We start from the raw sequence: 17,778 nt of genomic DNA, 5'->3' as shown, positions 1-17,778 counted from the left end.
TGAGTGTCTTCGATAGGACTGATTGGGATATTTAAAGGAAGGAAGGATGGGGTTATGAATGACTGCTACATTGTAACACAACACTACACCTGTGGGAAACGCAACTAAAGCTCCATTTAGTTCCCTTTCTCTTCTCCCCTTCTCTTTCACACGCAGGCCAATCAGCATATAAGTGTAGATCTCTATACAAAAAAACAATTACATGGGGGCTGGCCCCGTGGCCGAGTGGTTAAGTTCGTGCGCTCCGCTGCAGGCGGCCCAGTGTTTCGTCGGTTCGAATCCTGGGCGCGGACATGGCACTGCTCGTCAGACCACGCTGAGGCAGCGTCCCACGTGCCACAACTAGAGGAACCCACAACGAAGAATACACAACTATGTACTGGGGGGCTTTGGGGAGAAAAAGGAAAAAATAAAATCTTTAAAAAAAAAAACAAAACAATTATATGCTAAGGACCAGAGAAAACATATGTTTAGGAGGAATTATTCACAAAATCACAGAATATTTGAGTTGAAAAGCAACAGTATTCATCTAGTTTAACAACCCACATGATGAGAGAATTCCCTCCGCAACATGTGACTGGTGGTAACAAAGACTCTGCATAGAAACTTATAGGAACGGGGATCTGACCACCCCACAAGGAACCAATTCTTTTGGAGATGGTAATCCTTGTGGACAAAAGGATTCTGCATCTGAAATAAAACTGCTACCCTTTGGTTCCAATTTACCCCTGGTAGGAAGCATGGTTTAATTTCTCTCTTTTTTTTTTTCTGCTTTATCTCCCCAAATCCCTGCTGGTACACAGTTGTATATCTTAGTTGCAGATCCTTCTAGTTGTGGCATGTGGGACACCACCTCAACGTGGCCTGATGAGCGGTGCCATGTCCGCGACCAGGATCCAAACCAGCGAAATCCCAGGCCATCGCAGTGGAGAGCGCGAACTTAAACACTCGGCCACGGGGCCGGCTCCTGGTTTAATTTCTACTCCACACGATAATCCTCTAAATGCACAAGGAGGGCGATCATTTCTGTCATCCCCTACTCTCCTACTCACACATTCCCCTCCGTGCAATCTTTTACTGAAGTCCGCACACAACATAGTTTCCTTACTCCCCTGCTTCTCTCATAAGTTCTAATTAGTTAATAGTACTCTCTGACTATGACATCAAGAACTGACACCAAAGAGCAGTCTTTTGCTATTAGTAGATGAAACTTTTTTTTTTAAGATTGGCCCTAAGCTAACACCTGTTGCCAATCTTCTTTTTCTTCTCCCCAAAGCCCCCCAGTACATAGTTGTATATTCTAGCTGTAGGTCCTTCTGGCTGTGCTATGTGGGATGCCACCTCAGCATGGCCTGATGAGCGATGCCTTGTCCACGCCCAGGATCTGAACTGGTGAAACCCTGGGGCACTGAAGCAGAGAGCACGAACTCAATCACTGGGCCATGGGGCCGGCCCCTGAGATATTTTTTGAGTGACCTCAAAGTGACCCCGTGATCTGTAGGGTCTGTAAGAGGCTGGATCTGAATTATGCAGGCCTGTGAGGCTGCCCTTAGCCAGGAAGTCTCTATAATCACATGTGCCTCAACACAGCTTTGTGATATGATACTCCTCACTCCACACCCAGCAAGCGCACAGAGTGATCTGAATTTTCTTTAAAGGGACAATAAGTAGGAGTTAAAACTTCAGCAGAAGTTAAAAATGGAACTGTGTTGACAATATATACCACAACTGCATGCTTCCCATCAGGATTTGACTCAGGAGAATCCATGAACTAGGACTCTCAAATTTGAGGATTCACACATGCCTACTGTGCTCTCACGAATCCATTCAGTACTGAGCGGAAGCCAGGTCACTGCTTCTCCTACTTTCAACTGTTCTAACAGAATAACGGCATACCCATCCACTGGATCAGCAGCCTGCTACCCTTCAGAGGTGAGGAGAAAAAGAGGCCTAAGAGGCCCAGATCACTTAGACTACCACTCCTCCAACCCCAAACAAGCCTTCTGCATTCAGGTTACTAATTTCAAATGCAGATATTTCTCGAACTTGGAGACCTGCTTAAGTGGCCTTAGACACAAGACTGTGATCTTCTAGTCAATATCAGTATTTCCAAGGAAATAACAAGTTCTGACTTGGAAGCTACATAGAAAATATTTACGGAGAGGGCAGGAGTGAGTGTAGAACCGAAGAGTCATGAGCTGTTAGCCAGAAACCAGCCTGAAGACAGAATCTCTTAGGGAGGTGGGAAGAGAGCAAAGAGAGAGGGAAGGGCAAAAAGAGAAATTTCTCAGTGCGGGAAGAGGTCCACTGAGTCAGTGAAGCTTCTCTCCAGGATGCTCGGGCCAGCACTAAATGTTTAATGTATATGAAAATGAAAATGTCAACCTGACCCCAACCCTCCTGAACATTTGACCATGAGATTCCCACACCTAAATGCATTTGTTCAAATGCTTTTGTTTTCAATACTCACCTGGCCTCCAATTGTAGGACTATGTCTTCAAGCCTTGTCCTCATGCTATGACAAATTCATTTATCATTTTTCCATTTTCAGAGTTAAAGGTCAGTGAATTTTCCCACTGCTGTTGTGAGAATTAGTGTCATTTTAAACTAGAAAAGCCCAAAGCAACTCACTTAAAATGACAATTCAATTCTGTGGCACTACCTCAAAGACTTACGGTCAACTCACCTTATCATCCCTCGCTGCAAAGACCTTTAGAACTTGGTTTCCCATAAAGTATCTCCTATGGACCTGCAAGAGTAAGGGAGGAAAAGAATTGGTTTCCATCCAAAATAAGTAACACATAAGACCATAATGCCACATTTTACTAAAAAATTCTATTCAAAATGCTTAGTGAAAAACACTGACAGGTACTAGAAACAACTTATTACTTGAGGTTCAATTCAATTCAAGACAATAAATATCTCAGCACCCAGTATCTGCCAAACACTGTTTCTGGGGACTATAAACACAATAATGAAGAGGATGTAGTCTTGGCCTGAGGAGCTCAGGCAGGCAAACAGGAAATGCCATGCAGTGTTACAAGAACCAAGAGTACAGTACTACAGTGCAGTCCTACAGTTCAGTGCGACAAGAGCACATAAGAAAGGCATTCAGGGGCTGGCCCCGTGGCCGAGTGGTTAAGTTCATGCGCTCCGCTGCAGGCGGCCCAGTGTTTCGTTGGTTCGAATCCTGGGTGCGGACATGGCACTGCTCATCAAACCACGCTGAGGCAGCGTCCCACATACCACACCTAGAAGGACCCACAACGAAGAATATACAACTATGTATCGGGGAGGCTTTGGGGAGAAAAAGGAAAAAATAAAATCTTTAAAAAAAAAAAGAAAGGCATTCAGTTTGGCCATGAGGGGTCAGAGAACGCTTCTGCAAATGGTGACACCTAAGTCAAGACTGAAAGGATGTTTGGAACTAAGATAAAAGTCTGGGCACAAGTGTCCTGGGCAGAGATAATAATGTGATAAGTCTGCAGTGACACAAAAACATGTACATTTGGGGAACTGCTCTTGGAGTAGAGTAGTACCAGAGTGCAAGGGGAAAGGTGAAAAAGGTGAAAATTTGATCAGCAAGCTTAGCAAAGACAGATCAGAAAGTCTCTTATGAGCAAAGGTAAGTGGCCTGGACCTCATCCTAAGAGCAACAATGAGGCACTGATGAATTGCAGAGAGATCAGAGCAAAGAACTAATCTTTGGGGCAGGACTGGAGGACGGAAACTAGTTAAAACAAAAGTAAGTGCTGCATGCCCTTTCGCCCCTTTAAGTTACTTATCTAGCAGAGTATTAGAGTCAAAGACTAGAAAATGAGTATTGAAGAGTTCCTAATATCATAACCACCTGCATCTACTGACCAAGATCAACTTCTCTCTGATCTATGTGATTGTAAGCCTGGAGCTTATTATGAAATATGCCATCTGCCACCCAGGGCAATGCTTGTCAAATGTTTTTTCTGCCCTCCCCCTCTAAGGCCAAGAAATCATGGGCACTTTCACAGTAACAGCAGCTCAAGAAGACTGAGTCTCAAAGGTGTGGGGTGAGGCCCATATAATTCAAATACCCCCCATCTCTACTTCCATTCCTCATGTGAAAACCATTATTTGAAGAAATATGGGAATAATCCTATACGTTTAGTTTGCTACAGACAGTATTTGCCCTCCTATTAGAATCTGTAACATTCTTGATTGATTAAAGAACAGTTAATGATATCTTTTCCTAAGGCATCTAAATGACCACTCAAAGAACAGCCAGACATTTAGGGGAAGTTTTGGCTAAATTCTTTTCTAGAACACTGACATCTTGGAGGAAGTCAAATTGAATGGACTCCTGGAAATTTAAAAGAGAAGAGTATTCACAATTCAAAAAAACAAAAACAAAAAACCTATTTTATACAATGAAAAGTTTCACCTCAATCCAGAAATGTTAGTTTCCCTCACTTTAAGGGAATTTGGAAAAATATGTGATCTTATGCATTTACATGAAGGCATTACTGTAAAAACTAGACTATTCAAAACTGAGCCTGTCCCTCCGGTGGGCAGATTACATCTGACTAATGGCATACACAGGCTCTGGAGTCAGAGAGACCTGGTTTAAAACCCACCTCTAACACCTTCCAGCTGGGTGACCTTGGCCCAGTGACTTAACAGCTCTAAACTTCTATTTCCTAATGTACAAAACGCATATCATGGCGCCTCCCTAAGAGGGCTGCAATAAGAATAAATGGGAACTTATATACAAAGCTCCGTGTACTGACTGGAATATTATCATCACTCAAAAAATGGTAGCTATTATAATTACATTCATTGTATCTGTCTCAGATTGTACTTAAGATAAAAATAATTTAGAGCTTAAAAACAACAAAAAGTTAATTAAGAGAATAATTCATGACTTAAAAGTTAATTTTAAGTTAATAAAAACCTTTTGAAATAAATGTCCTTTTTGTTCAGCTCGCTCTTCCTTGGCTAGTTAATAGGCCCTGGCTCCCAGCCTGGCACAGGTGACTTCCATTTTTTGAGTCCTGCATGATACTTGCTGGCGCTTTAGAGAGGGCTTCTCTGCCTGTCTGGAACCAGGCAGACCCACCGCCCACAGGCAGTTGTTACAAACAGGTCTGAATGAAGGCTCTGGTTCACTGAAGAGACTCATAAGCACCATCATTAATAACCAGAAGGTTTAGGTTTATATACCTCCCAAGGTGAATACTTTCATTTTTAAGAAGAGCATATTTTGTTAAAGAATTGTTAGACTCTCAACTTCGAAAAAGTATTTCTTCTCACCATTAAACTCATATCGACTTTAAGTAAATAGTCCCAATTTTTGGCTTATGAGTCTTAAAAACGCATCTAACAGTATAGGCATATCACGAAGAACATTCTCCCTAACCTCACGGGATTATTCTAACACTGAACGACACAAGGACTATACGCTAGAGCAACACGAGGTTCAAATCCAGTATACCGGGCATACTTATTTTTATTCTAATTCTTGCTTGAGTTCTTCTAGAAGCAACAAAAATCTCTTCATTCCAACAGAGCCTGAAAAGATACACTTTATGCTTGTTCATCTTCTTTGATTTCCCACCTCAAGAACATTTCATCTAAGGTCTCCAGGAATCTTCAATAACCCTTTCTAGATAGTATATGGTATCTCATAGCCTTCAGTGAATTACTGCATTTCCCATTGTGTCTATTTTGTGTGTCTGCAGTGGTGTCTTAAAAAATATGATTTATTTTTAAGTTTCACATCCTAGACCTCTTCGTTGGGCACTGAGAAGGGTAACTGGCATAAATCAATAATACTCTAAAGAGGTCTATGGTCATTCAAAACCCAACTAGACCTCCATTACTATGAAACAGTCCATTATACAGCCATGGGCCACATAATGATGTTTCGGTCAAAGACAGCCTGTGTATATGACGGTGGTCCCATAAGATTAGCACCACACAGCCTAGATCTGTAGTAGGCTAAACCATCTAGGTTTGCATAAGTACACTCTGTGATGTGCACACTACAACAAAACAGCTTAAGAATACACTGCTCAGAACACATCCCCATCACTAAGCAACACGTGACTATACAAAGCATACCTTGTTTTTTTGCGCTTTGCTTTATTCCACTTCCCAGATACTGCATTTATTACAAGACCCTCCACCAGCAAAAAGATTATGACTCGCTGAAGGCTCAAATGATGGTTAGCATTGTTTAGTAATAAAGTATTTTTTTAATTAAGATACATGTATTGTTTTTTAGACATAACGCTATCGCACACTTAATAGACTATAGTGTAAATATAACTACTATATGAACTGGAAAACCAAAAAATTCATGTGACACTTCTTTACTGCAGTGGTCTGGAACTGAACCCACATGTCCGAGGTATGCCTGTCCCTAAGTTTAGAGAAAACCATACAATAGCAAAGAACTCATGCTGTTTCTTTAAGGCTACCATGAGTTAAGACCAACAACAAAGCTAAGAAGTGACTTTTAATTGAAATCTACTCTTCTGATTCATGCTGACTTCTCTACATCTTGGTTTTTCTCTTCAAAAATCAAAGATAGCAACTCTAACCCCTAGATGACACTTCAGAAAAACTAGACGTGAAATAAATATATATTATAAAGAAAAGGGCCAAATTGAAAGCACACCATCTCAAATAACAAGGATAAAGCTCATTTATCTCCTTTACAACTAGTAGAATAAGTGCTGTACCTGAGAAGATCTACAAAATCCCAAAACAGAGAAGCACTTCCCCTCCGATTTATATTTCATTTGCTCCTCGTCAACTTTGGAGAAAGGAATGATATCACTCCCATAGCGGTACCCTAGAGAACAAGAGGAGAGCAGCTGTTAGGCACATGGGGCCTCGTCTTCCAAAGTGAAATTAGCCCAAGGCATACATTAACAGTCCACGCACACTCCAGATCAAGGTTCCATACACTATTCCCTGGAATCAAATTACTGCCCCTAGTGATCAACAAGGAGAAGGAAGAAGCAGATACACAAACAACATATAGAGACAATTAAAATCTAATCACATTTTTAAAGTAGCATATACTGTAATCTAGTCATCTTATGATTATCCAGCCTAGAAGAAAGAATGTAGCAAATGCAATGTACTAGCTATCCTCCAAGGATAAACCATGGTTGACTCAAGTACAATCATGATTTGTAAACATAATAAAAAGAAAGTATTTATTCAGAAACCTGGAGACCCACAGAGAAAAACACCCATGGGAAATTTTCAGGACAAAAATGTTCTCAAAAATGCATGCTGGAGATAAACAATGCCTAATGGGAGAAGCCAAAACTCTTCTATTCAGAAACATGCAGTTGATAAGCTGGATATGTTTCTGCATTTATTCTATTTCTGAGATTGGACTTTTTTTTTCTTTTTAATTACTGAGGTTATTCATAAAAATACAAGCTCTTGGCTACTTAAAAAATACCAGCCCCGTCTCAGGGCCTCTGCTCTAGTGAAAGTCGCCCTTGCAATATATAGTCTTTATGTTTGGTGGGGAGAAGACTCAAAAGCCAAGGATTCTGGTCTTGGGTAAATGGAAAGGAAAAGCACGTGCACCTTTACTCCAAGAAACAAGAAACCTGTGTGTCTGGGTGGCAGATTCTGTGATCCAGTGTTTGTTCCTGTTAATCTGTTGCTGTCATACATTTAATTAAAAAGAAACACATTTCCATTTTCATATATATCTTTTTTAAAAATTCCAACAAAAAATTAACCGGAAACCTACAGCATATGGTTATGAGTAGTATCTAAACCAAATGTTTTTTCTAACTTTTCTCTGTCATCAGACATCTTATTTGAATTGTTTAACAGTAACTTGAAAATTCTAATTAAAACTGTCTTATGTTTTTGGGTTCTTCTATTTAAAGGGCAAATCAAGAACTTTAATTTTTGTACATGGCAAAAAAGTATAGAATAGACTACAACATAAAACCATATTCCTTTGCCCGGATGTACTAGCTCCTCTGTCTGAGAAAATAGTGGGTAGAGAGTGGGGGACAAGCAAAGGAAGCATGTGGGTACCTGCAAAAAGGGAAGAGAGAAAAGCTGCGTGTCTGTGCTCTTTGAACTCAACCATCTTAAACTCTTCCCTCTCCATTCCTCCAACAAGAAATTTCCTTTTTGCCTAAGATAACCAGAGCTGCTTTCTTTGCTTGCAACCAAAGAATTGGCACCCACATCTCCAGTCCCTTCTTCTTCTGATCCACCCTAGACGCAGCTGTCATATTAATCTTCCTAAATCACAGTCCAGTGACACCCTGCTCCTCAAAACTATAAATGGCTCTGGGCTGGCCCCGTGGCTGAGTGGTTAAGTTCGTGCGCTCTGCTGCAGGCGGCCCAGTGTTTCATTGGTTCGAATCCTGGGCGCGGACATGGCACTGCTCATCAGACCACGCTGAGGCGGCATCCCGCATGCCACAGCTAGAAGGACCCACAACGAAGAATATACAACTACGTACTGGTGGGCTTTGGGGAGAAAATCTTTAAAAAAAATAAATAATTATAAACAGCTCCATGATGCTTTCAACATTAAGCATAGACCCTTCAGCTTATCATGCAAAGCTGCTCCTAATTCAGAACAGTGTGTAGGAACACAGACTCTGAGGTAGGACAGTCCTGGGTTTAAGTTCTGCTAGTTGTTAGCTATGTGACTTTGAATACAGTAACGAATGCCTTTTGGCTTCAATTCCCTTACCTGAAAAATGGAAATAACAAGAGCGCCTGCTTCATTAGATTGTGGGAAGATTAAAAATACAGCTTGTCTATGAGATGCTACCCTCGTGCACCAAGCTGTATATTCCCAATACACCAACCCAACTACTGAGATCACTGAGGAGGCCCTCTATTTTCCTGGTCTTATGCCTTTAATTAAGCTATTCCTCCCACTATAGGCAAGTCATTATACTAGGATCAAATGATTAGCAAGTGATGGAGCCATGATTCTGACCCAGGTCTGACTCCAAAATTCATGTTCTTAACTATACTATACTACTGAAATGAATTAAAGAATTAGTAGAGATTAGAGGGTATTATTTACATTCTACACATCATCTATCAGGAGAAAGAAAGGAACCATAACCATCGTCACCTTTAACCACTCTCCTGTCACTTCCTACAACACATAAAAGCTACACAAACATTGTAATACAGTGCCACAGATGAAAGGAATTTATTTCAAGGCTTGCAAATTAAAACTACACTGGGTAGCACATAGTCTGGCAATAAATTTATATAAAGATCCTTGTTCTAAGTTAACCATCATTTGGTACATCATAATTTTTGCTCTTGAACATTCAGACACTCTCAGTTTCTAAGCCTGTAGTGAGATGCCATCTAGACAGACTATACAGATCAGATGAGTATAATATATGAAGTACCACTTTAAAGATCCTAGTGAACACACAGCTACATAACAAACACAAATGATTTTTTCTTATCTCCTGAATTACCTCAACAGAGCATATCTGGCAGGATTTAAGACCTAAAATTGGCACTCAGAAAAATAATCACTATGGAAGTAAAAAATAAAATAGAGGAAACAAAAAACTTGCTTCAGGCACATTAATAAAAGTATTCGCCCAGGTAGGAAGTTTCAAACGTTAAAGCAAAGACTAGTATGAAGTCCTGTCATCTGACATTTACATCTCAGAGAAACAATCACGCAGATGCACTCCCGGGCACACCCTGCCGCAGACCCAGCAGAGGAGCTAAGGACCCGGCGTCTCACGACTCCTCAAACAGGTGTGTCTCCAAAACCCAGAGAATGTCTCTACGCAAACAAGAACACAAATCCCAAATAATACAAATTCATGTCACCTTGACGAAAGTCCCTTTTAGGCAAAAGTGAAAACTCCTTATTGGCATACCTTGAATGGTCTCTTCTTTTGGAACTTCAGTTTCATCATCGTCATTCAAGCAATATACTGTTTCTTTTTGTACGTCTTCTTTTTTTACGGTTCTTGCATCAACAACTGTCCAAGACTTTTTAACTTTCTCCTGTACAATCTTAGTTCCAAAGGAAAAATCAAGGGAAAACAAGGAAAGCTAGGATTCCAACTGACAAAAGATGAAAACCTAATATATTCTGTTTTACAGAAAAAAATCCAGAACAATTCCCCCAGCTAAATGGTTTTGTTTGCTTTTGCCTATTGTGAAAATTTTAGTTTATTTCATAACTCTGTCTACATTTCATTTTTCCCCCATGGTAATCCATGGATAAAAATTAATATTTGTATATATTCAAATACTTTCTACACAAAACCCTCAGACCGTCTAATAAAAGAGGATTATACATTGTTACCACGGTTTTCCAATTGAGAAGGCAGGGAGAGCAGTCTATAAGTAGTCAGAAATCAGTAAGAAAGTTTGAAAAGAAAACTAGAAAAAAGAAGAAGGAAGGAGACTGTATTTCCATTCCCAAGGACACTATTCTAGGCCTTGATGGAACCTGAAACAGAACCTCCAAGGTTTTCACGGATGTAGAGTATGTTTTGGAATTAAGACCATGAATATACAAAAAACACTTGAATATATGAAAACACCTTTTTGTATATTTTGTATATCTAAGTGACTTTATATATTTATTTTGTACATTTAAAGAAAAAACGCAAGGAAGACCACATGTGGAGGCAGGGATCAGAGACTTAAACTGGAATTTCATCAAATAATTAATTAAAAGCACCTCATTTTTGAAAGTTTGCTATTACATAAAAATGTACATATATTACAAAAGGTAATTTCATAGTAACAAGTCAACATTTCTTGATACCTCATAACGCTGTTACTACCCGATCATTAATCACTGAATCAGGTGACTGAGTTTTCAAAACTCTGAACTTAACTCTGGTGTATACCTATACTTCTGCTATGACACTACAAAGACACAATTTAATGCATTCCATTTTCTTTCTTTACAAAGAAAAGAGAGCGAGAGAAAGGCCTGGAATTGATGATTAACACTCAATTCTCAATGGAGAGAAGAGAAGGAAGAGGGAATCAACCTCTATTATAGACAAATCTTGAAACGTCCTCTCCTACCATGCCTTTTACATAAAAGCTAAATGAAGATGAAGTGAACAGGTAGAACAGTTAGAGAAGCAGTAATTATGGTACTAAGTAGCCCACACGTGAACTGTCAGTTCCTTATACAAGCATATTTGTCCGCCTGGTAACATTTCTTTAAACAATGTGCAGCTACTACTTACCGATTTATAAGCCACAATCTTTATAGACAAATTGGAGCCAATGGTCAGCTGACAGGCCCAGGGTATGGAACGTCTCTCAATTTTCTTAAAGACACACAGTCGTCTCAGACTCTCACTTAACAAAGAAAAATGTATAATAAAAGCAACAATTTTAAAATGTTAACTTGTGCTGGATGATGCGCTTAGTTTTCTAAATGAGAAGTGAGCTGTTGTTGATCGTAAAGAGAGAACGGCAGCGGAAGGCAGGAAAATGACAACCACAAGTTGGGAGAGAGCCAGGAGACAACTGGGTTGCTTAGAAGGAGCTGAATTACTTTACTGACAGGTGACAACTAACATTTCTATCTTCCCCTATTCAATCTTTTCTTTCAACTCAGCCAGTTGTTCTTAACATTCTTTCAGGACCAAGGACATTTGGAGGATATGATAAAGCACACTCATAAATGCATCTACACACAATATAAAGGGTTCACCAACTCCCTGAAAACCATGGACCTGAGGATAAGAACCCCTGCTCGAGGATATCAAAAGGTGATATAAAGCTCTATGATGCTTTAGTTAATGCCAATCTTCCTAAATAAAAAGCGCATGTATATGCACATAATGGAGAGAGTTCAATAAAGACTCTCCAGAGGATAAAGGAATGTAGCAGCCCATATTGAGTCTCAAGGTAAAGCCGGTAACTCTGGGTTTCTGACTGGGGAGGTGGGGACTTGAGGCCACAAACACAATGGAGAATGCTACCTCTTTTGAACGTAAGTCAAGAATCAATTCTACTGCATCTGGTCCCTAATCAAAAACAGAGAAGATTATAGGAGACAGGTGGAACTGGCGGTATTCACTAAAAATAAAGAACAAAGGAATTAATGACCAAACACAATCAAGGCATACAGTCCAGGCTATGACTGATCCCCTTGGTACACATGAAAAACACATCTAGAACGAAGTAAAGAGAATTATCTGATGTTATCCAGAATTATGGACAAAGAGGCCTCAAGAGACTCAGAAATAACTTTCAGAAATAATTTACAACAAATAGTAGACATTCTACCTGACACGCTGCTTCCAAAGCTTACAGTACACCTTAGCTCTAGATGTTGGGGAATGAATATGAACTAGGTCTAACCTGTCTCGTAGGACATTCCCTGTCCAAGTATGAGTCACATCTAAAACCAGCATGAGGTTTGGATTCTGTTCCAGGGGAAGTTATAAGGACCAGCATCTAAAAGGTAACATCTGAGAACAACTGGATCAATTCTGCAATAGATTTGAACCTTCTCAAGTAGAAGTCGAGTTATCTTTCCAAGGTCTTCTAGATGAGGATGAGTCTAGCCCAGTGCTGTCTAGTACAACTTTCTGCGATGATGGAAATGTTCTGTTCCTAACTGTGCCTGTCCAACACACTACTGAGCACTTGAAATGTGGCTAATGTGACTAAGGGACTAAATTTTAAATTTTACTTAATTTTAATGAATTTAAATAGCCACATGTGGATAATGGATTCCGTATTGGATGGCAAACCTTTGGTCCACACCTTCATGGCAGACCTAAAATCAAAGTAGCTTCAAATTGCTAGGACAATACATAGTTAGTAATTTCCTTCCTTGCTGGGCTATAGGAAAATGAACTCTTTTTTTTGAGGAAGATTAGCCCTGAGCTAATATCTCTGCCAATCCTCCTCTTTTTGCTGAGGAAGACTGGCCCTGAGCTAACAGCCATGCCCATCTTTCTCCACTTTATACCACAGCATGCCTTGCCAAGCCGAGCCATGTCTGCACCCAGGATCCGAACCTGCAAACCCCGGGCCGCGGAAGCAGAACGTGCGCACCTAACTGCTGCGCCACTGGGCCGGCCCCAGAAAATTAACTTTTTTAACAGTAATTTGTATTGGCCTATAATTTTTCTTTATGATATCATGGTGAATATGTTAACTTAAGACAGGTATTCCCACAATAGAGCAAGTCATGTCCAAATTCAAAAGAGAAATAACTTAGCAACACATATTTGCACATATGATTACACCACACATTATGACAAGAAATATCACTTTACAGGATTTCTCACTGATTCCTTTGCCAATCTCTTGGGCGATTACAATTCAATTTCCAAAATTTCCATTTACCTATAATTTTTCAAGGGTGCCTATATTTAGAAAACCAGGATGTACTGCTTGTCAATTATAGCTCAGCAGAAATATTTAAAAATTGTGGTTGAGAAAAGAAGTAAGAGTAGACATACATTGTTAACTACTCAAAAAACATCCTAATTGTTGAACCTTTACTTCAGTTAAGAATTCTGCTAAAAATATCTGTATTTTGTGTATATATTGATAAACTAGAATTAACTGGCAAACATCAAGTGGTATTATCCCTGAAAATTTGAAACTACACAAGACATACTTCATGATAAAGTATTCTATTTCCACTTTTACCAAATCAGGCCCCTCAAACACGTACTGTTCTAGATGCTACTGATGACTTCTCTTGAGTTCTTTGCTCTGAACAAGTATACGTCTAACTCCAGCCGAGAATAACACAAATAGAGGAGGCAGTCTCTCCTACACTCTCTAGCTGGACGGTGGAAAAAGCAGTTTGCTTTATTGTTATACGGTACTTCAGGGAGTTCACATTTCGTAAATCATTTTGCCTTTACAAAACCCACATGAAATGAGTAGGTTATAAATTCTTGACATTTTGGGGTTTTTTTTATTGTTGCTGTTTCTTGCCAGACCAAACTATTTTGTCACCAAAAGGTCTTTAAAAAATCACTATGCTAGTGGATTCCAAGATGGCGCCGTGAGTAGTCCTCTTTGTCTCTCGCCCTTCGAGTCTACAATTATTTGGACACTTATCGCTTGACAAAGGATATCCAGACAGCATCTCAGGACGTCTGAGACACCCACGCGACTATACATCGGAAGGCGGACGGACTTTCCTCCGGGAGGATGTGGAAATAGGTGAAAACTCTCCGACCCCGACGGGCAGCCTAGTACCCGCAAGCGGCTTTCTTCCAACGGACGCCCCCAGAGGATCCACACACATCTAGGGCAGGAGCGAGAACACAACAGAGGAGCGACGGTGGAAACAGGTGACCAGAACCCTACTTAAACCCCCTGCAATTACTCCTAAACGCAGAGGGAAACTTTGGAGTTGCACACCTGAGCCCGCGGGGAGAGTCTCTCCCCGCCATTGGCGGGGAGACCCAGCCTGGTGCTCGGGGCGCCCGGAGGGTCCCAGAGAGACGCCCGCCCCGGGGGACTAGGGATTGCCGGAGATCTCGGAGAGGACCGGGGCGGGGGAACTTTCAAAGGCGGGTCCGGCGACCCGGAGGGGAAGCGCCGGAGCTCCGCCAGGCAGCAGACAAAACTCTCTGTCTGCCATTAGCAGAGGGGCCACGCCCAACATTCAGGGCTCCCGGCAGAGGCTCGGACAGAAGCCCAGAGGGCGGGGCGTCCCCCAGCTGCTGTTGCCCGCCCCGTGGGACTAGGGATTGCCGGAGATCTCGGAGAGGACCGGGGCGGGGGAACTTTCAAAGGCGGGTCCGGCGACCCGGAGGGGAAGCACCGGAGCTCCGCCAGGCAGCAGACAAAACTCTCTGTCTGCCGGTAGCAGAGGGGCCACGCTGAGCATTCAGAGCTCCCGGCAGAGGCCCGGAGAGAAGCCCAGAGGACGGGGCGACCCCCAGCTGCCGTTGCCCACCCGGTGAGGCTAGGGATTGCCGGAGATCTCGGAGAGGACTGGGGCTGGAGAGAGTTCCAGAGACCCAGCTTAGTAGCCTAGGGGGAAACCCTACAGGCTCACAGAAGCCTTAGGGAAAGCCTCTGCACAGCACCAGTAGAAGGCACCCAGCCGCCAGCCACAAGGCTGGAAGACCCCAGGGCAAAAGCAGCATAGCTAGGTGTACTAACCACAGACTGTAGAAGATGCCAATAGCTCTCCTGCGACCCATAGAGGACAAGTGAGATTTGGTGGGTGCCGACAGCAACGGAGCGACAAATATAAGTGATCCCACCCCTGGCCGCTGGAAAAGCCCATAACACCGTTGCAGACCCCAAGGAGAGAGCGCATCTAGGCGGGCAACAACAGTAGGCCCCTGCAGCCTGAAGCCCCCCGTGACGGCCCCCACGGCAGAGGAGGGAATCCAAAGGGCCACTGTGGCTACGAAGAGGGGCCCAGGCCCAGTTAGCAACTACGGACAGGGTTCCTGGTTGGTGAAGTATAAACAGCTGCTCCCCCCACCGCAGCAGCTGAAACAAGTGAAAGGAGCAACTAAACTCTATCTCCATGCGGAGACACAAATCAACATCATCAAGCAATATGAAAAAATACATTAAATCTCCAGAACAGAAAGAAAGTAACAAATACACAGAAAACAATCCCAAAGAAAATGAGATATATAACCTAAATGATGATGACTTCAAAACAGCCATCATTAAAATACTCACTGAGTTAAGAGAGAATTCTGACCGACAACTCAACGAGTTCAGGAGCTATGTCACAAAAGAGTTTGATACGATAAAGAAGAACCAAACAGAAATATTGGAAATGAAGAACACAATAGAGGAGATTAAGAAAAATCTAGATGCTCTGAACAGTAGGGCCGATAATATGGAGGAAAGAATTAGCAATTTGGAAGATGGCAATATAGAATTGTTGCAGGCAGAGGAGGAGAGAGAAGCAAGACTTAAAAGAAATGAAGAAACTCTCCGAGAATTATCAGACACAATTAGGAGATGCAACGTAAGGATTATAGGTATACCAGAGGGAGAAGAGAAGGAGAAAGGGGCAGAAAACCTATTCAAAGAAATAATGGCTGAGAACTTCCCAAATCTGGTGAGGGAGATGGATCTTCAGGTGACAGAAGCCAATAGATCTCCAAACTTTATCAATGCAAGAAGACCAACTCCACGGCATATAGTAGTGAAGCTAGCAAAAGTCAACGACAAGGAGAAAATATTAAGGACAGCCAGGCAAAAGAAACTAACCTACAAAGGAACCCCCATCAGGCTATCAGCAGATTTCTCAGCAGAAACTTTACAGGCTAGAAGAGAGTGGAATGATATATTCAAAAATCTGAAGGACAAAAACCTACAGCCGAGAATTCTCTATCCAGCAAAAATATCCTTCAAATACGATGGAGAAATAAAAACTTTCCAAGATAAACAAAAATTAAGGGAGTTCATTGCCACAAAACCTCCTCTTCAGGAAATCCTCAGGAAAACCCTCATTCCTGAAAAATCCAAAAAAGGAAAGGGGCTACAAAACCAAGAGCAGAGGAGATAAGTAGAAGGACAACAACAGAGAGAAGCAGCTCTACATCAGAACAGATTAAAACATGGGACGAGAAACAAAGGAAACTGAAGAAAACCGGAAAACAAGACACAAAATGGTAGTGGTAGGTCCCCACGTCTCAATAATCACTCTAAATGTAAATGGATTGAACTCCCCAATCAAAAGACACAGAGTGGCAGGATGGATCAAAGAACAAGATCCAACAATATGCTGCCTCCAGGAAACACACCTCAGCCCCAAAGACAAACACAGACTCAGAGTGAAGGGATGGAGAACAATACTCCAAGCTAATAATGAACAAAAGAAAGCAGGTGTCGCTATACTAATATCAGACAAGGTAGATTTCAAAGCAAAACAGATAAAGAAAGACAAAGAGGGACAGTATATAATGATAAAAGGGACTCTCCACCAAGAAGACATAACACTTATAAATATATACGCACCCAACACAGGAGCACCAAAATTTGTAAAGCAACTCTTAATAGAACTAAAAGAAGACATCAACAACAATACAATAATAGTAGGGGACCTCAACACACCATTAACACCAATGGACAGAACATCCAGACAGAAAATCAACAAGGAAATAATAGAATTAAATGAAAAATTAGACCAGATGGACTTAATAGATATATATAGAACACTTCATCCAAAAACAGCAGGTTACACATTCTTCTCAAGTGCACATGGAACATTCTCAAGGATTGACCATATTTTGGGAACCAAAGCAAACATCAATAAATACAAGAGAGTTGAAATAATATCAAGCATCTTTTCTGATCATAACGCTATTAAACTAGAAATCAACTACAAGAAAAAAGCAGAGAAAGGTGCAAAAATGTGGAGACTAAACAACACACTTCTCAACAAACAATGGATCATTGAAGAAATTAAAGAAGAAATCAAATATTATCTGGAGACAAATGAAAATGAGAACACGACATACCAAATCATTTGGGATGCAGCAAAAGCAGTCCTAAGAGGGAAATTCATCGCAATACAGGCTCACCTCACTAAACAAGAAAAAGCTCACGTAAGCAACCTCAAACGACACCTAACAGAACTAGAAAAAGAAGAACAAACAAGGCCCAGAGTCAGTAGAAGGAGGGAAATAATAAAAATAAGAGCAGAAATAAACGATATTGAAACAAAAAAGACAATAGAAAGGATCAATGAAACAAAGAGTTGGTTCTTCGAAAGAATTAACAAAATTGACAAACCCCTAGCCAGACTCACCAAGAAAAGAAGAGAGA

General features: G+C 41.2%; 1 protein-coding gene across 6 annotated transcripts in view; it reads right to left on the bottom strand.

The window, feature by feature from the left end:
- Positions 1-17,778, bottom strand: part of XRCC5 (X-ray repair cross complementing 5) — a 96,648-nt gene that overhangs the window by 59,643 nt on the left and 19,227 nt on the right. For all 6 annotated transcript variants that reach the window (XM_070618238.1, XM_070618239.1, XM_070618242.1 and 3 more), the window contains exons 7-10: positions 11,235-11,349; positions 9,897-10,035; positions 6,720-6,832; positions 2,687-2,749 (exon numbers count right to left, since the gene is read on the bottom strand). In XM_070618238.1, the coding sequence (XP_070474339.1) occupies positions 2,687-2,749; positions 6,720-6,832; positions 9,897-10,035; positions 11,235-11,349 (430 nt within the window). The remainder of the gene's footprint in view (positions 1-2,686; positions 2,750-6,719; positions 6,833-9,896; positions 10,036-11,234; positions 11,350-17,778) is intronic.

This window comes from Equus przewalskii, chromosome 5 (genome assembly GCF_037783145.1).
Source record: "Equus przewalskii isolate Varuska chromosome 5, EquPr2, whole genome shotgun sequence".
Taxonomy (NCBI): Eukaryota; Metazoa; Chordata; class Mammalia; order Perissodactyla; family Equidae; genus Equus; species Equus przewalskii.
This window is presented reverse-complemented; position numbering and strand designations above follow the sequence as displayed.